The following is a 27,129-nucleotide window of genomic DNA, read 5'->3' on the forward strand; positions in this document are numbered from 1 at the left end:
AGAGGACTCATATGATGAAGAGTAAATGCCCTCTGTGTCCAATTGTCTGGATTTATGCTCCTGGGTCGATGGAGCAACGGCTAGAGTGGTTTAATGTAGCTGAAGTGGATATATTGACTGATTTATTGATCCAAGACAGGCTGTCAGGATGACCTCATATTGCATTTTGTATAATTTACTGCAGAAAAGGTGATTCTTTCGCCAGTAGATGGTGCTAAAACACTAGATGGAAAAATCTTTGGTTCCTGTTTAGTCTTGTTAGAAGCTGATTCATACTGAATCAAGCCAACAAATTCAGAAGAATGGTGTATTTTTTTTGCGTGTTATATATCAGGAAATAAGTGTAGGTGGGAAAATGTCAAGATTTGAATGTAATAAAATTCCCTCTTCATTGAAGATGAATCCAAAGTGAAAGGTGGAAACTGTTGTGTCACTTCATCTGTTTATTATTTACACAAAATGGGTCATACTGATGTAGGTAGTTGAACAGGAGACAGTAATACACACATCTTCCATCAACAAACTCACAGGTGGACAAGAAGGGAAGCAGTACATATGTCACTATTGTCTAATATTTAAAAAAAAATACAAAAGTTCAACAACACTTGAAACCATCTTTGACAGCTTTTGAGATTGGATATGGTTAAAATTAGAGTATGACAATTTCATAAACATTTAAGTTCAGCAAAGGGACATGAATAAAAGATGTTTCCGTCAGAGTTCATGTGGCTTGAATTTAAAATGTTAATCATTTAATGAGGAATGTACAGAAATGGGAGAAAGAACCACTCTTTCTGCAATGAATGTGTTAATTTCACAATATTCAACACAAGATACACTGTATGTACACACCATACAAAGCAAACTTCACAGTACTGCTTTATGTAAAATATACTTTCTATGTCCAGGTCTTGTTCCATCTGAGTTGTTTGTGTTTAAGTGTTTTATGAGTGACTAACAAGCACCATTTACTGTAATCAGTCTGATGAAATTATGCTGATAATTTAAAATGCAATGAAAATCATTACAACATCCAAAGTGCGACCATCTGATCCAACATAACCTACACTATTTATCATCAATCAGCCACGAGGATGTCTGACACAGCACAGGTTGCCATAACACATCATCAAAATGGCACTCATTCTGAGTACACTCCATTCAATTATGAACTTGCTGTGATGGGTCAATTGCCCTAAAGGGCTTTCTACTTGTAGTTTGCTTGTACTGCGATCCAGATTTAAAATGCACACTAGCCACGATGAATACCGTAATATGTGGAAGAACGTTCTTTATGTGGATTTACAGAAATGGCTACAAGACCGTTGTAAGTTCTCAACGCACACAGACCATTATAGGCTTTCTCTGTTTATGGTGCTTGTTAGTTACAGTAGTGCCATTAAATAAATGTTTTGGGTAATGGGAGGAGGAGGAGGAGGAGGAGGGCAGGAGTAGCAGTGTCACACTGATTTCCACACTGCACAGAGATAAATGCAATGACTAACTGGTTACTACATGAGAAAAACTAACTTTCTGCTGCCTCTGGCTTTAGGAGAAGTGAACAAAATGTAACACAGGAGATATATGAAATGTTAACATGTTGAAATGTACTGTGTAGCCTTAATACTAGATGACATCTTTAGCAGTACAACGGTTACAGAATATTGCAACATACAGACTGTAATGACAAACAGGTTAGTTTAACAATATTACGTATTTCTCTTCTAAACAACGCGCCTCTCCTGAAGTTCTCTTAAACGTTGGCGATGTCGAGGCAGGAGGATGATGAGGGTCCTTCCCAGAGTGACAGAAACTAGGAATATGTTGGTGTGGGTGCCAGGGCAGCAGATCTGTGGGCAGGTAGCGTCGATGGTTGTCAATTTTCTACTCAAGTGACTGGAGCATTAGGAGCTGCTTGAGGACCTTGGTCTGACTGGTCTCCCTGATCTCTCCTGCCAGGAACATCTCATCCACCACGGTGTAGACCTTCAAACACAGACAGGCAGTGCATCAGAAAACAAGGTCCAGCACTGTGATGAAAGAAACTGAGAGGTTTACCCCTCCATGCCTAGATTATGCCATTTATCAGTCGCAATTTGTAAAAACAGAAAGAATCATCAGATTTTCTATTAAAAGATGCTCCTTTAGCTACTCATCTGTGACATGCTGTTCAGACAGTAACCACATCCAGCTTAAAAGCGGGACATTTTATCAAAATCACTGTATTGTACAAGCCTCATTTTACAAACTGCCAAATATTAACTGTTCTAACTAGTGCTGGGCGATATGACGATACATATCGTGAGAACGATAGAAAAGTGTCTATCGTGCCATTGCTCTTCTATCGTTTCTATCGTTTTTAACCTAATTTTATCAATTATTACAGCAAATATATCATTAAATAGCCTGCGACGATTGTATTAGTGTTTTGTTGTCACTATGCATACTCTAAATTTATATAAGTGAAAATAAAGAATAAAAAGAGATTTTTCGCAAAGAAACTCCGTCTTGTGGTTTTGCGACATGACGCTGCTTTACGTTCTTTGATTGTCACGCGGGTTTGCGACATGCTTTATGTTACTTAACTCATGAGTGCTGAGCGATGGACGCGCAACGGGTCGGGCTGGCCCGAATAGCAGTTTCTGGGTTCCGGATATTCGGTCCCCTCCTTAACGTCCGGGGGAGGGGAGTTGACGGACGGACGGACGGAGGAACGACCCGAACATTCGGTTCGGTCCGTGAGGTCAGAGGCGGTGAGCTAAAGGAGGAAAGAGCCGAATTTTCGGCTCGCTTCGTAACGCCCGACGGGGGGTGGAGGTAGGAGGGGGCGAATATTCGGATCTCAAAATTAATATCCGCATACCACCATGGGAACCGAATATTCGAGTCCAGCCCTAGCAACAGGTTGAAGTTTCATGGAGAAAAGTAAGCAATGAAATTTTTGTCAAACTTTTCAGAGAATAACTGAAAACATACTTTGTTGTGGTATATCGTCATATATATCGTTATCATGATAATATGATTTTTTCCATATCGCCCAGCACTAGTTCTAACCAGCTTCTGTAAAAACTGAGAATTCTGCAGAACATAAAGAACTGTCTGGTTTTCAACTTTCTGACAGCTCTTGAACTACTTCTCGACAACGAGCCCTTCCGCCAGGAAAATTAGCAAAATCTAAGCTTAAAATTGTCACATTTAATCCAAATCACTTCACTTTATGCCTCATTTAAAAACAGGCCAAAAATAAAACATTTGCTTTTATCAGATTCTATTAAAAAAAAAAAAAAAATTCTATGCTTTGCTGTGCAACCAAGAAGACATCAGTATGACCAACAGTCGTGACAAAACTTAAAGGACTTTTTGGCTGATGCGGGCTGAACTGCAGGCAGTGTTTACTCAGAGCAGATAGGAGGCAAGTATGGAAACAAATTAAAAATGTAAGTATCTGTACGTACAGTAACCATTTTTTTCCAGTATTGGTAACATCTGTGGGCACTTGGAAAAATGTTGTACATGTTGAATCTGCTTTTTTCCCCCATTTTTTGTACAATAAGAAATCAAAGAAATTCAACAAAATTCAAGCATTTTCTGAGAAAAATGCCCAGAAACTGATAGGGGGTTCAGAGGGCTAAGAAAATTTAGGACAAAACAGTGTACAAATACCACAAGTCTTTCCCTAGCTCGTATTTAGCATCCCATAACTCCACCTCTGTGTCATCACAATGTAAAAATAACCTCTGACTGCTGACTAAAAGCATACATGAAGTGACCTGACAAATATGACAAGATGACTCATTTTGTCTTTTTGCGACACACCTGGGAAAAGTAGGTGACGGAGCTTGTGAAATAGGTTTTGGTTGTCAATAGTTGGTTTCTTTTATTTGCCAGTTTCTGATCATGAGCTGTCAAACACTCGCGGTGATTCATTAAAGTTAAACATGTGGGCGGATGTTCAGACTCCTTGGGTAATTAGCGACAACACCAGCAGCAGCAGGTGGGGGAAGGGAATTAAACATGTTTATTTCTTAGCATTTTCTTCTTTGAAAAATATAGATCCATCCCCCACTAAAATGGTTTAGATGAATGTCACTGAATAACTGATCTAGTTGCCAGTAGTATATCAGTTGCCATGGCACTGTAATGAAAGAAACATTTTATCATCTGCCTTTTGTCCTCCTCTGTTCCGTCTGTCCGTTCAAGGTATTTAAATAATAACTTGAAAATCTCAGGAATAGAGGGGAAAATAATCACTCGGTGTCCTTACCTTGTAGAAATTGAACACAAGGTCCAGTTCGCACACGTTGTGAAAATACTCATTCAGCACCTTCCAGGAGAGAGAGAGGACGACAGAAATTCAAACTTTTAATGCAATCAGATTGCTAACCGCAGATAATAAAATAACCTACATTAGTAAGACAAAGATATAATTGTATATCTTAATGTGATGCCTTATTTAAAAGACAAAGTGACACTGTAGAAGCAGCAGAATCCATTTAACAACCGTGTAATAAGATGATTTCTACTACAAGGACATCCATCAGTTTAAAATTAATGTGGTTCTGGTCTCCTCTCGTTTCCACAAGAGATTGTTTTAAGCAGCGATACAGTGTCATTTACAATGGCAGAATTTGTGACCCTTTGTTCAGAATTTGCTACAGTGAATGTTAAAGCGAGCCTGTGAGAAAATCCTGCTGTGAGCTGATGTGCAGTTCAGCTTAGTTTATTTGAACCTAAAAATGGGTGCAGCGATTACAAAATAATTCTCTAAAAACATCTATTGTTCTTGTAGATGTGTCCATATCAAATAACAGGCTTACAAGCTGCAACTTAATACTGTGTATCCAAGTGTGTTTAAGAAAGGCACTTAGACGCATTCCTTCATAGTCAAACATTACATCAAATGACCTTCACTCCTGAGCGCTCTGGAGAGAAAATGGTCTGTTTGTCTTAGCGAAAAACAAACACAAGATTTTATTTCTATTTCTATATTAGATTTCTTCCACTAATTGTCATTTGACTGCAGTCTTTATATCCCATCAGAATGCTGCAGGTTTGTTATTAAACAGCTGCAAGACAGTAGAGGAGGGTCAATTCTGAACAAAATCACTAGGAGACATTCCTGAAAACGATCAGACCATGACAACTAATCATTATAGTTCACTAAGTCTATATATCATGTGCTGTGTGTTTCAATTACCTCTACAAAATTGTGGATTCCCTCGAGGTACGCCAGGTTATTATCAGTCACGTCCACACAAATACAGAAATACAGACCAGCATAACGTCGGTAAATGATCTTGAAGTTCCTGAACTGTGAGAACAACACACATAAATCCTCTTATATTATGATAACAATACAAACTCCTGAGCTTTACAGTAAACCCCACCCCATAAATTTTCTAGTAACTGTGAAGCACTGTGAGATTTTACGCATTCCCAGGGAAATAATTTGCACATTGCTGCACAGTCTGCATAGCTGTCTCACTTAAAGAACACTGCAAATATTATAATTACTTTTATAATAGCTATTTGCTACACTTGCAACACTTGCTTTTTAAAAACATTAATTTTCTTTACGTTTTATCTGCTTGTCAGTGTTTACTGTTATGCAACATCAAATCAAAATCCTTGTATGTGAAAACCTAAATAGCAATGAAACGGATTCCAATTCAAAATACATATTATACTGATCAGCAGACCAGGATTCCTTTTTGTTTTAAATGGTGTGCTCCGTCATAATATCACCTACTGAGTGCAACGTTGTGCTGCCTTCCAAGCAGTTTAAGAACATTGAAAAATAATTTATGATTTTTATTGTGCAAGGTGAACATGTTTGTAAGATGTACTGTTAGGCAGAAACAACAGGTATTTTAAACAACAGTGTAGTCACAATTATTACACCTTACAGGATCATGCAGACAAATAGAACCATACAGCCATGCAATGCATATATATGGTACTGACAGATCCCATACCTCCACAAAGTTGGTATGCTTGGCGTCCCTGACAGTAACCACAGCATGGACCTCCTCAATCAACTTCTGCTTTTCATCATCATCGAACTGCATGTACCATTTGGCCAATCGTGTCTTCCCTGCTCGATTCTGGATGAGGATAAAGCGGATCTATGCCATGCAAAAGACAGAAAGACAATAACTTAATTAGCTTAAATTAGCTGCAACAGAAACATTCAACTACAATCCTTATCCTTAGTGTCTAATATTAAGTAATTCCAGACGGCCGTATTATGAAACAAAGACTTTACAAACAAGCTATACACGAGTATCTATGCATCTTTTTTGGCTATTGTGGCCTCTAATTTATAATGTAAGTACATGAACTCTCCATACATTGCAATTCTATCATCCAAAAAGCTAAAAGTATTGTTCTGCGAGTAACTGTAGCTACATATCTACTGCTAGCATTAGCTTAGCTGAAGCAAAAGATAACGTTAGCTAAACCACACCCATTTATTTTGACAACATAATTGTACAGGAACCTGACAACGTCTGAATAAACACTACAAGATTTATAGAAACGAAGTGTTAGTTTGTCTCTGTGTTTTCCAAATCTTCGGCCTAACAACCAGCTAACGTTGAACTGAATGAGGAGGTTATCTGGCGAACTCTCAAACGCTAGCAAACTAGATGCTATACGCTACTAGCATGAGAAGAAAACAGAACAGTGTTAATTTTGAACATATTTACCATTTTCGTCTTCTAAATATTAACCTTAGAGGCTCCAGAATAGGGCGTTCCTGAGCAGTTATGCAGACGCTTTACATTAATTCATCGGTATTTTTCGACCGCTCGTCCGCTATCTTCCCCAGGCTAACAGGAAGTGGAAAACTACGTGACGTTACGGTGCATGATGGGGAATGTAGTTTTCGAAGCCACATTTTGAACTAATACAAGGCAATGTAGAACTACAAGAACCAGCGTTGCTTCATGACGTCGCATTTAAGGCCATCTATTGGATCACATGAGCGACTAAGGGATTGTCACTGGTATCTTCAGGAGCTTTTGGTATTTTCTTTAGTTTCTGTGTTTTTACCAAATATTTAATTGAAGAAAAACAACAAACATAGACAAGATTAACAAAGAGTAACAAGACCGTGTTTTTATGTAGCATTTAACTAATGTTTTTAATGAAATTAATGTTTTAACACCATTTTAATTATACTAGATTTACCAGCTTAGAATTCATAGTTATTTCTTATATAAACAAGCATAACTCTTTTGTATTTTATCAAATGTTTTAAAAACGAAAAGATTTAAAACAAACATAAAACAATCTGCCTCATTTGCAACCCAGGTAAAGACTATAAAAAAACTAATTACTAATATAGTAAATAGCTAGGTTGCAAATAAAATAGTTTTTTAAAAATCTGTTATTATAATTATAATCTATGCATTAAAAAATCCCTTTAAAAGACCTTGCTCAACCCTCATTAAAGAAACCATGAAATGATAATAATATTGCTGGAGTGCATCTGTATTTGTGGTTTTAAATCTAAATGTTTGGTCCCTATTGCAGATTTTATCCTCCTATGTCTACACCATCCTTAACTAGGGAAGTGTTTTGTAACCACCTGTCCGTACTTCCCGTTTTATACTTTAGTGTTGCCCCTAGAGGCCAGAGAGAGAAAGTGATGCAGGTACTCGGGAATTGCACCTCTGTTTTTTGGGGGATTTTTTGAGTGTCTAAGCTGACATGCATTAGTGTGTTGGTTTAAATGTCTCTAGCCACTGAAATAAAGGCCTTTTGCTTTTCAAACTCACCTTGAATGCCTGGATCTTGATTTCTCTGTCATTTTATTTGGGCTGTAATCCCTTCACTCTGCTTTATCATTATTCCCTTCCATGATCACCGATGATTTGAACGTCACCAGTACTACTCCTGTCACTTTTTCCTTTGTATAAAAACATCTTTAAAAATAATATTTCAGCCACATCTTAGTATTTCACCATGTATGTGGTTAAGTGTACCACACCACATTTGTCACACGCCGAAGAACTATTTTCATTTGCAGTACAGAATGAAAAGACAGGCCAGCAATATATATTGGCACCCTCTCGAGGTTACATTATTTGTGGTTGTTTTCTGCAGAGTCAGGCCTCCGAGTTTGTTTACTGGTCTGGCTGGGCAGCCAGTTCACCGCAGAACATTGCCCAGACAGCTTGGACAGCTTGCCTCTGAGCGTTCTGGGCGTTTAGGGAGTCGGAGGGGGGTGAAGGTGGAGGAGGAGGGGGGAAACTGTGATTGTCAGGAATTGCACAACTGTGAGTGGAGGAATGTGCTTGCCCTTGGGACCCAGAAATATTTTCAGCTGCAAATGCAGAGAGCGTTGAGGTGGGATAGTGGAAGACATAAAATGAAAGGGAAAACCAACCAGCGAGTAAACAAAAAGAGTTTGTCTTTCATATAATGCTGGCAGCTGTGTTTTGATACTGGCCTGCTTGGAGCAATAAAAACACGAGTGATGTGGTGGTGTTTGTTTAGCACAAATAGCATTATGTGTCATAATTTAATAGCAACGTGAGCAGAAGTTTTGTGGTAGAGCCTGGCCTGTGTTTAAAAAAAAAAAGCAGAGGTAGGAGAAAGGGATGTAAAACAGAGGCAGATTATTCAACAGAAACTTTGACCCCTGCTAATCTCGCTCTGTGTGATTGGGGTCATGCAAATATTGCTGAGAACACAGTGACTAATGTGACGGGACAGAAGCGCGTGGACTTATTCAAACGGAGGACGCTGCACCTTGAACCCTGCCTGACCGTGTTGTCAGTGGAGGGTCACATTTCAAACTGGCAAACCAGAGTGAACAAGAACTTCTGTATCTACAAATTATAATTAGGGTCCGAGCACCAACGGTGCGAAGACCCTATTGGAATGCAAGGAATTATTAGGGTCCGAGCACCGAATGGTGCGAAGACCCTATTGAAACCCTTGGGTTTATTAGGGTCCGAGCACCGAATGGTGCGAAGACCCTATTGAAACCCTTGGGTTTATTAGGGTCCGAGCACCGAATGGTGCGAAGACCCTATTGGAATGCAAGGAACTATTAGGGTCCGAGCACCACGAAGTGGTGCGAGGAACCTATTGAAACCCTAAGAATTATTATTAGGGTCCGAGCACCACGAAGTGGTGCGAGGAACCTATTGAAACCCTAGGAATTATTATTATTATTATTATTATACTTTTTTCTACGGACGGGGAAAACGCATTTTTGACACCCTAAACAGACACGAAAACGCATGAAAATCGCCACACACATCAGGACCAGCGAAAAATTTGATATTTTAAGGGAATGGCACGCGTGCGTGCCAAAATGGCTCAATAGCGCCCCCTGGAAAATTGAAAATTTGGTCATTAGGCCAACTTGCACGACGTTTCATTTACAGCTACAAAATTTTGTAGGCATATTCAGCACATCAGGAAACCCAAAAAAGTCAATCACGGCCATACTGTAAATCCAACAGGAAGTCGGCCATCTTGAATTAGCTGTAAATTTTTTGAGATTAATAACTCAGCGGGGGTAAGTCCGAGAGACGTCAAATTTGGCCAGTACATGCAACACTGCCTCATGATGAAAAGTTATCAAAATGCTCCACAAAACTCAAAGGGCGTGGCCATGGCGACCCCCAAAATTATTGATCCTTCGCCATGAAACAGGAAGTGGTGTCTAACTCTGCTGTACATGCTCCAATCTGCCTGAAATTTTACATGTGTGATCAGAGTCCGGCCCTGATGAGTTCCATAGACGAATATACAGTGAAAGTGATAGCGCCACCTGGCGACCATTTTGAATGTCTCGCCATGAAACAGGAAGTGCTATCTAACTAGCCTGTACATGCTCCAATCTGCTTCAAACTTTACATGTGTGATCAGAGTCCAGCCCTAATCACGTCCATAGGTCGATATACACTCACAGTCATAGCACCACCTGGCGGCCATTTTGAATTTCTCGCCATTAAACAGGAAGTGCTGTCTAACTAGCCTGTGCATGCTCCAATCTGCCTGAAATTTTACATGTATGATCAGAGTCCGGCCCTAATCACATCTTTGCACCATTTGGCGGCCATTTTGGATTTCTCGCCATGTAACAGGAAGTGCTGTGTAACCAGCCTGTACATGCTCCAATCTGCCTGAAATTTTACATGTATGATCAGAGACCAACCCTAATCACATCTTTGCACCATTTGGCGGCAATTTTGGATTTCTCGCCATGAAACAGGAAGTGCTGTGTAACCAGCCTGTACATGCCCCAATCTGCCTGAAATTTTACATGTATGATCAGAGACCAACCCTAATCACATCTTTGCACCATTTGGCGGCAATTTTGGATTTCTCGCCATGAAACAGGAAGTGCTGTGTAACCAGCCTGTACATGCTCCAATCTGCCTGAAATTTTACATGTATGATCAGAGACCAACCCTAATCACATCTTTGCACCATTTGGCGGCAATTTTGGATTTCTCGCCATGAAACAGGAAGTGCTGTGTAACCAGCCTGTACATGCCCCAATCTGCCTGAAATTTTACATGCATGATCAGAGTCCGGCCCTAATCACATCTTTGTGCCACTTGGCGGCCATTTTGGATTTCTCGCCATGAAACAGGAAGTGCTGTGTAACCAGCCTGTACATGCTCCAATCTGCCTGAAATTTTACATGTATGATCAGAGTCCGGCCCTAATCACATCTTTGCACCACTTGGCGGCCATTTTGGATTTCTCGCCATGAAACAGGAAGTGCTGTGTAAGTAGCCTGTACATGCTCCAATCTGCCTGAAACTTTACTCTCTCAGTTGCAGCGCCTCCTGGTGGATATGCGTGGGCCAGTCGGGCCGCTCGGATGCGAGGACTCGTCCAACGCTGCTTGCAGCTTTTATTGGTTTAGTGGTTGGAAGTCAATAAAACATTAGCGTCAGTCAAATTGAATGCGTCAGTGGATGGAAGTGGTGGTTGCCTTGTGCTGCTCTTCACTTCACTGCAGCTCCATGGCTCCATCTGCTGGACGGACAGAAGTGCAGCAGCTGATGGCAGCTTCTTTGACCTCACGCTGCTGTCAGACCCCAGATTAGGGTTTATTTCAGATATATATAATAGAAAATAGTAATTAAAAAATAAGCTGATGTTGTATTTTTGCAGCAGTGAGTTTTACAGGGTTAAGAGCAACCAGTCAAAAGTTATTACTGAGGATTTTAAACAAAAACATTCAGGCAAACAGTTAACATCATAGGGTGCCTGACATGTTTGTTTTTTTTCCGGGTTGATACAGATTTTTTTTGTAATCAAGGAGATCACTAACCAAGATTTGGAATCACTACACATTTGCAGAAAAAATAAAGTTTTTGAACAGCACATAAAGTTAAGTTAAAATTAAAATAATCACGAGTTGCAGCCTTTGCTTATTTATGTTTTACATGCTGAAGTTGTCCTTCAGTGTTTCACTGATCAGATTGTGCTGTGGGCAGGAACAAGATCAGAGGGAGGCAGCTGCAGCAGACCCAAAGTAGTTTCACATTCATTTATCTGATCAGATTTCAGGGGGCTTTTTTTTTTTTTTTTTTTTTTTTTATAAGAAATGGGAACAATAATTGAAAACATGCTAAATATCAGATGGGATCATTGGTGTCACAGGACATCTGCAGACACAGGTCAAAGATTACAAGGAGTTTATTTAACGAATGAAACTAAAACCAACACAGAAAGGATATCTAAACCAAGGTGAAAACAAAAAGGGGAAACCAGACTAATTGTAGGAGAAAGGTTCTGGTTTCAAAGTCTCTGGTCTGGCAGAGAGCGGAAGAATGAAGAACCGGGCCTTCGTGGATTAAGGTGATTGAGAACAGGTGAATCAACCCCCACACCTGTGAGAGAGATGGATGGATGGATGGATGGATGGATAGATGGATGGATGGATGGATGGATGGATGGATGGATGGATGGATGGATAGATAGGTAGGGAGGTAGATGGACCATAGATAGATGGATGGATAGGTAGATTCTGCAGTGGGGAAATTTTCAGTGTGGCAGTAGCAGATAGGAAAAAAAGTAAAAAGAAAAGCAGCACTCAGTGCACAGATATAAATAGATGCTTTCTCCTTAGAGAAGAAATAGAAATGCTTGTAAAAAAAAAAAAATCTTGTGAAATTGCACATATTGACTTATTTACATTTTATTGCAGTTACTTCATGGGTGATCTGAACTACTGGGAGCAGGTTTGATTGAACACAGTCTGACTGCTGCAGGAAGGAAGGACCTCCTTCAAACATCGTGGGTGAAGCAGTCTGTCCCTGAAGGAGCTGCCGGTGATGGTCCTGTTTCCTGCAGGGGGTGGGAGATGTCCTCCATGATAGACAACAGCTTTGTCATCATCCTCCTGTCTAACACCAGCCCAGGACAGAGCTTGCTTTCTTAACCAGTTTCTTTAGTCTCTTCCTGTCTGCAGCCGTGATGCTGCTGCTCCAGCAGACCACTCCATACAGGATGGCTGATACCACCACACAACCATAAAAGGTCCTCAGAATTGCTCCCTGCACCCCGAAGGACCTCAGTTTCCTGAGCAGGTGAAGTCTGTTCTGACCTTTCTTACACCGTGCGTTGGTGTTCTATCTCTAGACATGTTTGAATGTCTTTATCAATAAATGGTCAAACACATGTTGAGTGTCAGTTCAGCTCTTTGTTCCACACATGTATATGTTCCTATGTGATTGGTGTCTTGCAGTCAGAGTGTAAAGAATTGAAGCTGTCAGAGGCTTTCTGTGGTGAAGAGGCTGCAGGACATCAGCTGCTCCAACAGGTGACGCCTTTGTTCTTTGGCTCCAACCAGAACCAGCAATAAATCAGCATGAGCTGCAGCTTATCCACCTCATAGAGTGTATAATAAAGAAACCAAGAGGTTTTAGTTGATAGCTGTCTCTAGTGAATGACCAGCAGTGTCTTGTTCAGGTTGTGAGGAGAAGTAAAAAGCTTACAGCAGCTGGTATTCCCAGGTAGTCTCCCATCCAAATACTAACCAGGCCCAACCCTGCTTAGCTTTGCAGATCAGATGAGATTGGGTGTATTCAGTCTCAGAGACAAACCTACAATGTAAGTTCTGTACCTCACATGATTCAAATCTCCACTCACACCTTTTATTTGTCCTTTGATTGCTCCAGTACTGATTGATGCCATCATTTAAGCCAATTTACAACAACACCTTGTAGGAAATGTGGTGCAGAGGTAAGTTCTGTGCCTCACATGTTGAAGGTCCATGGTTCAAATCCCCACTCTCACTTTTTATGTGTCCTTTGGATGCTCCAGTACTAATTGCTAGCATCATTTAAGCAAAGTTAGAGCAGCATCTTGTAGGACAGGTGGTGTAGAGGTAAGTTTTTTGCCTGGCATGTTGAAGGTCCCCGGTTGAAATCCACCTTAGTACCTTTATTATCTTCACCTCCTTAATAGTTTTGTGTACCATCATTTACGAAAACTAACAGTTACACCCAGTAGGAAGGATAGTGCAGTGGTAAGTTATCTGCCTCTCATCCAGGAGGTTTTTGGTTCGAATCCAGTCCAGGGCTCTTTTGACACTTTTTAAGATAAGATAAAGTTCTTTATTTCTCCCCACTCCAGGGGAAATTTACATTGTTACAGCAGCTTTATTTACAATATATACATACTTTGGCTGTATGACAACCTCTTTCAACCATCATTAGAACAAAGTCCACGAAGGACCTTGTGTGAAAGATAGCTCACACATAGGTTGTGTGTCTGTCATGTGGAGGGTCACGGTTCGATTCCCCACTGGGAACCTTGTGGAGGATGATAGTGGAGTGGAAAGGTTGTGGTCTGTGGTGTGGAGTGTCAGTGGATTGGAGTTGGAGGGTGGTTCCTGGCAAAACCAAGAAGTTGCCTGAAAAAGGCAAAGAGCGCAAAGAGCGCAAAGAGCGCAAAGAGCGCAAAGAGCGCAAAGAGCGCAAAGAGCGCAAAGAGCGCAAAGAGCGCAAAGAGCGCAAAGAGCGCAAAGAGCGCAAAGAGCGCAAAGAGCGCAAAGAGCGCAAAGAGCGCAAAGAGCGCAAAGAGCGCAAAGAGCGCAAAGAGCGCAAAGAGCGCAAAGAGCGCAAAGAGCGCAAAGAGCGCAAAGAGCGCAAAGAGCGCAAAGAGCGCAAAGAGCGCAAAGAGCGCAAAGAGCGCAAAGAGCGCAAAGAGCGCAAAGAGCGCAAAGAGCGCAAAGAGCGCAAAGAGCGCAAAGAGCGCAAAGAGCGCAAAGAGCGCAAAGAGCGCAAAGAGCGCAAAGCTTTTATTTGTTTTTTTTGTGGTTTTCACGGCCAGAGTTCGGGGACATAAAGGAGTTTTGTAGAGAAAGATGGATGACCCGTCCAATGCTGCTTGCAGCTTTAATTTTTAACTTGAGTTTGGACTCGACAGTTTTTGTGAGGAGGTTGGACTTTAGGCTTTGTGCTGGAGGGTTGAACCCTGATTTCCAAGATGTTCTAAGTGTACAGACCTCTTGAGTCCTGAGGAGATGAGCTTTCACACAGTGTGAGGGCTGAAATTTTCGAAGTTTCACAGTAGCTGTCTGTAAACTAGAACCTTGAGATAGTCCAAGGACTCGTGTCTTCTATGTCCATGTGTAGTTGTCTGTTAGTTTGAAATGTCAGATAGTGTGAGGACTGAAATGTGCAAAGTGTCTTAGTACTTCTCTGTTAGTTAGAAATTTCTGTTTAATCGAAGCCTTAAAAGTTGTGAACATGAGTCTTGATTTCACATTTAGAGTATCCATTTGAGTTTTGGTGAGATGTTCACCTGTGTGCTATTTAGAAATGGTCCAGAAACTTTGATTGTATTCACTGAAAAGTATAGTTAGTGGTGATCAGAAGGTAACATTAGTTTGATCAATGATTTCAACTATTAGTAGACTTTATGAGGGAAGCAGTTTTGAGAAAAGAGTTATTAGTAAATCAATTCATAGTGCAACCCAGAACATTGAAAGAGGAACTGTTTGAAGAAACAACCAGATGTTTTTGTTTCAGAATAGAAAACGTTTTAAGATATGTAAATTTATTTGTTTTTTTGGATTTTGTTATTGTGTCTTCTGTGTAATTAGATATTCAAAAGTGTCACTGGTGTTTTTCAAATTTTTTGTCTGTATTTAGATTCATCTTAAAAGTGTAGTCTTGGTCTTTTGTCATTCTGTATGATTTTATAATATTAGATTAGATGTCCAAATGTTCTGTCTTTTTAATGTGTAATTGTTGAGTCAAAAGTATTATTGGATGTGATGAGTTAAAATATTATTTTCAATATTAAATGTTTAGATAAACTGTTGTAGTTTGTAATTTTAAGAACTTGTAGTAGATTTTAATGTGTAATTGTATATTTAAAGTTTTCATAGTAAATTGTGTTTAATTCCTAGTAAAAGTGTTATTGTCTTTAAGGTGTTTATTTGTAAATAAACATTTAACTATTTAAATAAGTGTAGTAGTCTCTTTCACTTTTTGTTTGGATAGGCGTAGTGAGAGACAGCCAGACAACGGGGTTAGAAATAAGAGGTAGGCCAGCGCATACAGCATGGGGTGTACAAGCGGGACTCGAACCCGGGCCTCAGCGGCGGGGACCAAGTACATACGTCAGAGGCGTAACCCGTAGAGCTACATGAGCACATATATTCTCGCCTTGTAAACGTGTATAAATCCAATAGAAAGTCTAGGGATAGAGTTAGGGTTACAGAGCAAGGTCCTTACAGCATTAATGAAAAATAAGGTAAATTTAATATGACACATAAATATTTTTAATATTAATACTAAGCAACAGAATAATCCGAGAAATTAATCCACGGTTTTCCCTTCAGCATTGTGGGTCTAAATATCCTCTATCGGAGACGTGCAACCACAATGCTGAAGGGAAAACCCCAACTTTATTTTATAAATTTTTTGGGTTGAGTGGCTTAATATTAAATTATGAAAAAAATTTAATTCATATATCAATTTTTTATGATACATTACAACTGTCAGGACCTACCTCTCCAACCCTAACCCTTCCCCTGGACTTCTATTGGGTTGGTACACCTTTGCTGACATGCAACATGTGTGATCATATAGCTCTGCGGGTTAAGCCACTGACGCATGTAGTAGGTCCTCAACGCTGAGGCCCTGGTTCGATTCCCGCTCGCAACCCCGTGCTGTATGAATTGTTCTCATTCTTATTTCTACCCCATTGTCTGGCTGTCTCTCACTACGCCTATCCATCAATTAACTGCAAAAGACTACAACACTTTTTTACAAATTTCCTGTTTCTTTATTAAATACAATTCTTTAATTTCTTACATCTTTTTACCCCCCATACTTTATAAAAGTTTAATTGTCTTAACTTTTTCCCATTTATTTAATTGCTTCTTTTTTATGTATTTTCTTTCTTTAATCTTCTTCTTCTTTCTAGAATTTTACACCAACCTTAAATTTTGGGTCATTTTTTGACATTTTGAAAAGCTATAAACTCAAACAGGGTAACACCGACAGATATGAAATTCAGCCAGGATGTACTCCAGGTATGGGTGATCAAAAGTTATCAAAATGCTCCGCAAAAGTCTGAGGGCGTGGCCATGGCGGCCTCGTGAATTCTGATGCTTTGCCATGAAACATCAACTGCTGTGTAACTGCCCTAAACATGCTCCAATCTGCCTCAAACTTTACACGTGTGATCAGAGTCCAGCCCTCATCACATCCATAGGCCGACATGCATTCTCGGTCGCAGCGCCACCTGGTGGACGTGCGCGGATTCGCCAACCAGCAAGGATGCGAGGACCCGTCCAACGCTGCTTGCAGCTTTAATTTCTTTTGCTTTGGCCATTCAATAGCTTAGGAGGTTAAACACTGAAGCAACATTTACCTTGACTGTGACTTAAAAGACAAGTTTCAGACATGATATATCTGTTTCAGTCCAAAAATGCCTCCTAAAGTGCCAAATTCCAGTTCAAAACAATAAATTGAGGGTTACAGCCACACAAAGTATTTGTTTTCATGTCACATAGAGTTTAGATTACCAGATTGGAATTGCATGTTCTAGGAAGTTCAAGGAAGGACTAAAGAATTTCAAGAAAGGGTCCCACTGCAAGACACTTAACATCTGTTTGAGCTGTTACTGGCTGTTGTCTTGTACAACACGACAGACGTTATTCGAATGTGGAAGAAGCTCTGCTGCCTTCTTTAGTAACTTCTTTTTTTTTATCATTTAGTGGTTAAAATCATCAAAGGTCAAACCGCTTCACAGTAACTCTTTTACCAAGTGGATGACTCGGTGCACTACACATATAATTAGGACTGACCTTTGAGATGATTGATTTTCTCAACAAAGGTATTAAATATTTCCTCTCTCTGCAGCTCAATAAGGTTTTAGGTAGGAGTGCTTGGGTGAATGCACAACAAATCTATTAAAGGCAATGCAGCCGTGGAACATTAAAGTCTGTTAGGGGATGACTAATGTTTGAATTTGTGCAGGGAAATGGGGATCAGTTGTGAGAGGAAGTGGTTTGTGAGCCAGGGGGCCAAGAGGGCAAATGGAGCAAAATAAAGTCAATTAATTACAATCATGATGACATGAACACATTCCTTTTCTCTTTATAGCACAGAAATAGTGCTGCAATAGAACAGAGTCAGACATCAGCGATACATCAGTGTGATGGCACAGAGCTGAATTCTGTGATGCTGATGCATTTGTCTTGACTTACACTTCCAGTCAAAGGTTTGGACACACCTTCTCATTCAAAGGTTTTTATTTAGTCATTTTGTACATTGTAGATTAATACTGAAGACATCAAAACTATAAAAGAATACACGTGGAATTATGTTGTAAACTAAAAAATGCTAATCTTCAGTATTTATCTACAATGTAGAAAATGAAACAAATAGATAAAAACCATTGAATGAGAAGGTGTGTCCAAACTTTTGACTGGTAGTGAATAATAGATGCATTGCATACATTACGGTTTCTATACTTTGAATTTACATGTTTATTAAGATAGGTAAAGCTGCCAAATTTACAAAACAAAGACTTAAAAAAAGGTGTCACATCTCCTTCTGTGATGAGACGAAAGTATAAAGCAACAGAAAAAGGAAATACTCAAGTAAAACATAAATATCTTCAATTGTATTTTTCTGTGTGACTTTGGTATTTTTTGTCATTGTTATGGATTTGTCTTTATAGTATTGTGTTGTAATGTTTTTAGTTACTGTTCTGAATATTTTATTTTATTGTGTTTTAAATATTTTTTATTGAGTGCTATCAATATTTCTTACTATTTATGTGTAATATTTGTAGTGAGTGTTATAGATTTTTTTTTTGCTATTTTCGTGTTTTTTATTGTTCTTAATATTTTAACATTTTCCATCATTGTTCTGAACATGCACTTTATTGTCTATGCTTTAAATATTGTAGGTGGTATTATGAATATTTCTTTGAACTTTTATATATTGTAAACACTGTTAAGTATATGGCTTTTATGTTTAAATATTTTACTAATTTAAGTGCTATGAATATTTAGTTTTGTTTTTGTATTTCTAGCATTTTAGTAATGTTTTTCTTTTATTTTTGTGTTTTCAATATTTTTTTTAAATCAGTGTTTCATCATTTGACATTCCTTTTCATTTTTATGGTTTGATATTTTTAGCAACTGGCATGGACATTTCTTTAATATTCAATTTTTTGCTTTATTTCTCACATTTGTGGCATTTTTATGTTCGTAGTCAGTGTTATGGGTACTTCTATTGCTTGAGGTTTTAATGTTTGGTTATGTTTTTATTTTGTTTTATTCATGTCATAGATATTTATTTAATTTTCAATTTTAAACATTTTTAACACTAACGTATTTTTTTAACATGGATATTTTCTCTTACTTTTTGTGTTTTTACATTATTATTTATTATTATGGACATTTTTTATTTCTTTTGTTTTTACCAGTGTATTGGATATTTATTTCATGTGCGTTTTTAAAGATAATAATTTTAAAACATTGTTAGATGTTGACATAGATGTTTTTTATGTTTATATTTAACTTATTTTACATTTTTATTGATATTTATTTTTGTTTTTGTGTTGTTGATGTTTGTATTCATTACTATGGATATATCTTTATTTTTCTGTACATTTAGTTATTATTATTATTATTATTATTATTTGTTCTTTAAAATATTTAGGCACTGCTGTCTATGTTTTTTTTTTTTTTAGCTTTTTAATAGGTTTTTTTTTTCCCCACCCCAATAATTTATCAAAAAATTCCGAAAATGCTCTCTATCTTTGAACTTTTAGGATGATGTAATTTTTAAATATGATCTCTGACACGTTCACGGTACTCCTAATATAAACGCAGTCTCCTTGCTGGCTGGGTGGTTTTTATCCAGCAGTCTTTCCGCCTTCATGTGCAGCGCTGAGCAGCGTATCATGAGCGTGTGTTGTAATTGTGTCCATGAACCGCTGGGCGAGACTGTGCTCTCTGTGAATAGGAGGGGAGATGCTGGATTCGGGAGAAGGTCCGCCATTATTGGGAAGCAGAAAAAAATAGACTTAAACACAACGTCACACATTTATCCTGCAAGGGGCTTAACATCAGAAAGGAAAATCCAACGCTTTCCTACGGGCTGCTGTTCCTCTGAATGCAGCGCTTTGCTTAAATCAAGCCACAGCTTCCCGTCGCGTTTCCTCACGGACTCTTTTATTTTTTGACACAACAAAGGAAATAATAATTGGTCAAAACAACGTGGTGGTGAAGCAAGAAGGGAAAACACACCGAAACAGCCTTTCCCAACGCCTCCCCCTTTTTTCTCTTCGCAACACAGCCGAGCTGGAAAAGACTTGGAGTTCATTTTTTTTCTTTTCCTTTTCCTGATCACAATTTAGTTGTTTGTTTGTTTTTTTCAGAGAGAGAAAGGAGAAACAGCTATGCATGTTTGAAAACTTCAGACTGGTGAAAACGAGCGCTTAATGTGGGAAGCGATGGACAGACGGCGTGTTTGCTGAGAGAAAAAAAGCGGAAAATAATCGATGTGAGCGCTTGCAGGGAGTGTTTTTGTCTGGTTTTTAAAGTCTTTCCCCGGCTGTGGGTCGCAGAGGAGCAGAGAGAGGAAGAAAGGAGTGGACGAGGAGCTGGAGACACAGGAATGATATGGTACGTACACTACAAGAGATACTTCTTATTTCCTCCCTTTAATACACCTAAATGAACCATTTTGAAGCGCAAACTGTGTTTCAAAGCTATTTTAAGGCGTTTTCCTCCTTTTACTTCCACTACATTGCAGCTTGAGAGCTGCGAATAACAAGAAAACTGGGAGTCAACCCCAGTCCCCCTGCGGGCTGGCTGGATCTGAAGCCCTTTATAGTAATAATAATGATTATTCTAAAGATGGTGCATGACTGTATAAAAAAGGAAGCTTATTTAAGGCAGGTCAGGGTCTGCCTGTGCCTCTTTAAATGAAAAGTTTACAGTGGAGAAAGGAGGTTATATAAAAAAATGTCCGAACCTTTAAATTGTTTCTACAGCACATGGAATACATTGGTCTTGTCAGGCCTATAGAAACTCTATATTAGGTTATGAATATAAGGAGCACAAATGAGTTTAAATAGGCTGTTTTGGAGTATCAAGCAGTTTTTGCTACCTCGCCTGTGTGTTCATCTTATTTATTCTCATCTCCTGGTTGAAGAACATATTTCAGTGTATTATTTTGTTAGGTTTTAGGTTATTCTACCTGTCTGTACTTTTATTTGACATGTTTAGCTTCATAGTAGCCACAAATCTGAATCAAATTTAGCTCATACTATATACGTGCTCTTAAAAATGAGACACTCTTTCATGCGATTTAATTTAATCTCTTATTAAATCTCCCCCTAACTTTGCAAATGTCAAACTTGCAGAGCTTCCCAGTGACACACTTAGCAAATGCCTGCAGGTAATTCTACTAAAGTTCCCCATTTAATTTTGTACCTGTCACACAAATAGCTTCGTTCTTCCTCGACAGCATGTAAAGCATATTTCTCGCTATTTCCCACCTATTAAATATCCCAGGTGGGGATATTTGCCTCAGTTCTCTGAATGCAGCATGTTCAGCCCCTTTATGGTCCTAGATAAGGTTAGGTGGACCTGATGATAATAATTAATGCTCTCATCAATCTATTTTCATGCCAGGACTAGTCACCGATGTGTCACGGTTTAATCTCACTGCCACTGCAAAGTGATCATTGCCCTGGCAGCCACTCCCTTTTAGTCCCTCCACTGGACGTCAGTGCTTTCATTTCAAAAGTGATCCTTGACCGTCCCCTCAGAAACGCTGATTTAAGATGGACTGTGGGAGATTTCAGAGACCGTGATAGCTGAGAGAATGTGCAGGTTTGTGATGTGGCCTTAAGACTGAGGTGCATCCACGGGGGGAGGAGGGGGTGGTTGGTTTGTACTGCTGTGTCATCGCTGGATAAATGGCAAATTTTCAAAATGTGTCGTTTGATAATAGATAAACTCTCTGATGTTGTGGCTTCTGTGTCGACTCATCGCCCCTCGTTTGCTTTCTGTGCTTTGACTGAGTGCTTTTTGATGAGTTTCTCCCTCTTTGATCTTAATCAACGTTTTTTTTTTTTTGGAAAGCCCATGCCAAGCAGGAAGTAAACACACGCGTAAACATACGCTACGATTTCCTCACTAGGACAGTCTCTGTGCTCTCAGGTAAATGCATTAGCAGCTGTCAGCACTTCTGTTCTCTGCTTGATTGGGCCCTTTGCAGTGCAGTCACACCTCTCCAGGAAGCCTCTTCTTCCCACTAATAGCCGTGCCATTTGCCCAGGCAGCAGACTAGCTACCAGCAACCCGCTCAGCCCTGCCCGTCTCTGGGATCGTGTTGCGTTGTGAATCCCTGGGCTTGAACATGTTCCTGAGATTAAGAGGACGGCAGGCTTTGCTCGTCAGGATGTAGGCCAGAGATGTGGATACATGCTCTGATGAGGACAGTGGAAGTGAGGTTCTGCCCCATATAATGTGAACGGATAAACACAGCGGTTTGGCCTGCTTTGGCCTTATTTCACATCTAAGTCGGCAACTTCACTTTATTTCTCATCACTGAAAGAGTAATCAAATGAGAGAGGTAATTGGAAATTGAGCCTTGCAGTGTGAATCATGAGCTACATCAGCAAGCCTAACTGTGAGCAGTTTATTTTAATAAGGAACAAAGTGTTGTGGGCTTGTAATACCAGTCACTTTGAAAACTCGCCCCGTACCATATTATTTCCACATCGACTGAGACTTTTATTTCCACGAATCTCCATTCTGCTGAATGAATCGGCGGCCTCTCACCTGCTCATTTTCAGATTTTACAGCTAGCGTACCTGTCAGTATGGGGTGACTCCATAAACCAAGGATGGAAAATTTCCCCCCACTCATCTGAAAATGCGGCGTTGGCTAAATCTCCTCTCCCTTGTATTACAGGAGAGGTTTGCTTGTGAGTCAGTGTAAGTCTGTGTTTGATGGAGAAAGGAGCTAATTATAGCAGGCAGCTTTGGAGTTTGGTGGACCAGATTACAGTCACTCTCCTCTCAATGGCTGCCTTGTTCTAGTGGCCGATTATTAGGCAGAGAGAAGTGCATTCTGGGATGATTGTATCTGAATTTCCATTAGAAAGTGTGCCTGCCTCAGTTGAACTGAGGTTCTCTTCTCTCCCCACTGTTTCAGCTCCCTTGCTCATTACAGATTTGCAGATGGGGACAGGCTGATAGAAAGGCCTCTGTAGTCTGCCCCTGTTCTGCTTCAGAGCCAGTTTAACTCTGCATCCTGAATGACTGATTTATGTATGAGAGAACTGACCCCAAATCAGCAGTGTCGGCTGTGCCAAGCGTACCTTTGAGGGAACAAAATGATCACCGGTGTTCCTGTGCATTAGACCACAAATGGTTCATCTAAGAAAATATCTCTCAGTGAAATCAATCAGTAGCAATGATTGCATTTGCTTTATGTCCCAATTCCACCTTGTTATGATATTGCTTTTCCAATGCAAATGCATTATTAATGGATAATTCTAGCGGGAAGTAAGAGCTTTGGATATGATTAATGGTTTGAATGGTGGCTGTAAGACTCTGCTGAAATACTTTTAACTAGCCTTGATATATTAAAAAAAAAAAAAAAGATGGTGACACTGTTTGGATTTACGGTGACCATGGAGATGAAGGACCAGGATGTAAGCCACAGAGGAATGGTGACCTCTGGACATGAGCGGCCCTGTTTTCCTATTCCAGCTACAATTACACAACAGAGGGACAAGGGTAATGGGCTATGGTAATTTGGAGGAGCTGTGGAGAGCGGACATGAAGGCAGATCTGGGAGGAACTAGAGAAAAAAGAGAGAGTGACACAACAAAGTAGGTTGTCAGTTGGGAGAAAAAAACAGAAAAAAAAACAGCAACGAAAATGTGAGAGTAAAGTAAAGCGCGAGCAAACTGCTGCCAGTTTCTGCTTCAGGCTGTGTTCCTGGTATGTGCCCTTTCAGCTTTGTGCTCAGGGATCAACCAATCAATGACAGCCATAAGTAACCCTGCTGCTTGGCTATTGGCCACAGCTGAATTCCATGACTCAGCATGTCCACAGATAAGATGTTATGATTGAGTCTCTGCCAGTGAAATGAGGCCACTGCCCAGAGTTCAATAGGTTGGACTTGTGCTGCTGTAATTGTACACACAGTTTGTACCACCTACATACACTGCCAACATGGTTCTTACCCTTGAAGTTAGGCAAAGTTTGTGCAGGGAACTAGCCTACAAAGAGAGATTTGTCATGCATAAATACATGCTCTGTTACATTATCATGTTAAGGCTAGAATAGCCTCTGACTGTTTTTGGATGAGTCAGTCTCTACTTATTATATTGAAAGGCTGCAGACACTGGGAACCTCTCACCATTACGAACAAAGGGAGACTGCCATGAAATCCACCTACACAAGTATTAAAGGATAACTGAGCATGTTTGTAATCTGTGCACTCAAACACACACTCATTTCCCACACTAACCCAACACTCAGTTTTCGTTTTTGTCTTAACCTGTCGTGCTGACCTACCCCTCATCTCATTAGCAACTGCTCATGCTTCATTGCCTAAATTGGTCTGGAGTGAGGAGGATAAGTCCCTGTGTGTCATTGTTTGACTTTCTCTCTGGAGATTCTCCCCCGGCGGCGCCCCTGAGTTTCCTGTAGGAAGTCCACCTACGATTCCTGAATGTGTGGAGGGAGAATGGGAGGCCAGAAGAAGAAGTAGAGAGCTGAGGGGAAGAGTTAGAGAGGGACAACAGTGGGGCCTGTTTTATTCTATGCGGAATGATGATGGCAAAATAAGAACCCGGCTGTGTGTAATGATAAACAAAGTGCAGCGAAGTATAAATCTTGGCTTCTTTCGTTTCTCGGCACAGTTGGCTAAGCACATTCTGAAGTGGGTGTGAATGTTGGATAGTCAGTTTTCGGAAACTTACAGAAATGGTCAGGCACACAATATCAGAGAGATGTGGGCGGAGGGGTGTCCGAGAATAATGTATACATTTTAAAAGCCAAATTAGACAAAAGCATAATTATGATAATGCAAAGTGCATTACAACAAACACAAAATACTTACAATAAAACACACAGTGATGCAAAGGAAGAATACAAATTCTAAAAAACAGACAGAAAACAAACTTAAAATATCACCCGAACCAAAAATATCCAAACAATGGATTCATTTGAAGTTAAAATACAGCAAAGCAAGACTTGCGCAACATCAATAATACAATAAAGTCTAAGAACAAGGTAGGCATAAAAAATGAAGGGAAAATTTATTGAAAGCCCTTTTGATACAAATAACTTTTCAAAAGTGATTAAACCCTCAGAAATCAATATTACATTACATTATTCTTCAGAGCCTGAAACAATAAAAACAAAAGAATCTGTGGGATTTCAACTTTTCTATTAATGGTCCTTGAACAGTATATTGTTAAGGCGCAATTCAGTCATAAAACTTAACCAAATCTAAGCTTGCAGTCTTCATGTTCCATCAGTGACTTAATTCTACGTGTTGCACTCAAAAATTTTCCAAAAACAGTTTGCTATAACCTGATTCTATAAAGATTCCAAGATTTGAGGCTTCTCTGCACTATTGTGAAGCCATTTGTGACTGATAGTCATGTAGCAAAAATTTTAGGGTTTTGAGGTAAACTGGGCTGAACTGCAGGCTGCGTTTCCACAGAGCAGATAGACAACTATAGAAACAAATGAAATAGTTAAATATCTATAGTATGTAGAGTCACCATTTTCCAGTATTAGTAACACCTGTGGGTACTTGGAAAATGCACATGTTGATTTCAGTTTTATTACATTTTTTTAAAAATACAAATAGCAAAAAACCCCAAACAAACATGTTTTTATTCCTCCTTTATTATCCATGACATTCTAACTGTGTCATACCACACAGAAGAAAGCCACAGTGGCTGTGTTTCCATGGAGTTGATGGACTTTACATTGCAGTGAGAAATGGGCCCACGGTGAGTAAAAGTGTGACTGGAGCAGTAAAAGCTCAGAAACGTTTTGGGGTTCAGAGGGTTAAATGAGGACACTGTTGTAGTGAGTTGCAATTCCTCAGGCAGGTTGTTCCACACCTGAGGAGCTCTAATAGCAAATGCTCGATCCTCTTCAGTGTTTAAGCGTGAGGTGAGAACACTGAGCCTGAGGATCTCAGTCTGGTTGGTAAGGAGACATCTGATGTATACTCTATGGCTATGAAGGGTGTTAAAAGTAAAATCATGTTATCAGTCCTAAAACAAATTAATGTGTTCACTTTTCTTTGTTAGGAGTCTCACTTCCACATTTTGTAGAAATTGATCAACTGTTTTCTTATTTATACCTGCTAAAAGGCCCTTAACTATTTTGATTAGAAAAAACAAGTTGGTCCTGTTTGAAACCGTTCCTGTGTACAGATAATAATCTGTCATGAAACTGCTCTCGGTTGCTGTTTCTGAGTATTTTCTGCTCGCTCTTCTGAATCATGGAAGGTGCTGTGGGTGGCCTCCTTCCTTTTAATAGATGCAACAGTGTTCGAATGTGATACAACTTGTTGCATCACTAATAAGCTTGTTAGCCCAGCAGTAATGGCGATCAGCATTCAGTGCACATCCATCCCTTTTAACTGCACAGAGAAATCAAGCGACGCATTAATATTTTGCATATGATAGAACATTTCATTTGATTAGCTGCTGTGGAACATACCAGTGTTACACTTTGTGCAGTCAATTTATTTAATAGTGGAGCTCTTTGGGTATCATCAGTTGGATTAAGTTCTTTGATAGAAAAAAAAGAGAGGAGAAGTTCCTGTAAGAGCCACTTGTGTGTGTCAGAAGGACTCTGAGGTCGGGGTGTTATCTACGAAGGCTGGCTGTAAGCTGTTCCTATAAGGTGTAATATTACAACTAAAAACACACAACAGAAACTAGAATCCTCGCCTCAGCTCCTCTAATCTGCTCAAACTGCTCGGTAAAGATTGGGACTGAAAGCAGGAGGTTGTGTGACTAACTACAGCTTTTTCATTTGATTTTTTACGCATTATTAGCCATAATAAGATTAGGTGTCTAGTTGAATATGGCGTAGAAATGAGTTGAGCATTTGGCAGCATGCAAACAGCAAACGGGGAGTAAATATAGTCTCTGGCCCTCTGCTGCAAGTTGTCACTGTCTGTCTGGGTTTAGATTGTCAAAATAAAACTGCTTCAGGTACGTGTTTGTTTAAGCTCATGATATTGACAGTGCTGCAGTACGTGTGTTAACCCGCCGCTTTGTCTGTTTATCATGACGTCTCTTACATGCTGCTTCTGACAACTTTATTGGAAGTGTCTTCATACACCTGCAGCACTCAGACGGGGAAGAGAGAGGTGGAGAGTGGGAGGCAGGGAGGTGTTCTACTTCAAACATATTCTAATTAAAGCTGGCATCTTTAATCACAGACTGACAAGCATCAGAGAAGGGAAGAGGAGAGGGACCGAACTGGAGAGGAGAGAGGAGGGAACAGTCCTGCAGCACTAGACAACCAGAGGCCCCTGAAAGAATCTCGCTTGGCTTCAAGTTTTTCTTACTTTTTCCCAAACTTCTCCTAAGCTGTATCGATCGCTCA

General features: G+C 39.7%; 2 protein-coding genes across 2 annotated transcripts in view; one reads left to right on the top strand and one right to left on the bottom strand.

Annotated features, from left to right (window-relative positions):
* Positions 1 to 423: 423 nt before the first annotated feature.
* ap2s1 (adaptor related protein complex 2 subunit sigma 1) lies at positions 424 to 6,862 on the bottom strand. Its single transcript, XM_023285616.3, has 5 exons — positions 6,708 to 6,862; positions 5,976 to 6,125; positions 5,198 to 5,311; positions 4,265 to 4,324; positions 424 to 1,986 (listed from the first exon to the last, which is right to left on the bottom strand). Exons 1-5 carry the CDS (start codon positions 6,708 to 6,710, stop codon positions 1,885 to 1,887), a joined length of 429 nt encoding a protein of 142 aa, XP_023141384.1. The 5' UTR covers positions 6,711 to 6,862; the 3' UTR covers positions 424 to 1,884.
* A 12,511-nt stretch (positions 6,863 to 19,373) lies between these two features.
* The window catches only part of arhgap35a (Rho GTPase activating protein 35a), a 63,654-nt gene continuing 55,898 nt past the window's right edge, over positions 19,374 to 27,129 (top strand). Inside the window, exon 1 of the mRNA XM_023285609.3 lies at positions 19,374 to 20,143. The gene's annotated coding sequence lies outside the window, so the exon portion shown is untranslated. The remainder of the gene's footprint in view (positions 20,144 to 27,129) is intronic.

The sequence above is a fragment of the Amphiprion ocellaris genome, chromosome 7 (genome assembly GCF_022539595.1).
Source record: "Amphiprion ocellaris isolate individual 3 ecotype Okinawa chromosome 7, ASM2253959v1, whole genome shotgun sequence".
In the NCBI taxonomy this organism is placed as follows: domain Eukaryota; kingdom Metazoa; phylum Chordata; class Actinopteri; family Pomacentridae; genus Amphiprion; species Amphiprion ocellaris.

Bases quoted from the DNA above. Each gene is read 5' to 3' on its own strand.
- ap2s1 (XM_023285616.3), bottom strand. The intron at 5,312-5,975 runs GTATGGGATCTG...TTGTTCTCACAG, and splicing joins AGCATACCAACTTTGTGGAG to TTCAGGAACTTCAAGATCAT. The intron at 4,325-5,197 runs GTAATTGAAACA...CTCTCCTGGAAG, and splicing joins GAATCCACAATTTTGTAGAG to GTGCTGAATGAGTATTTTCA.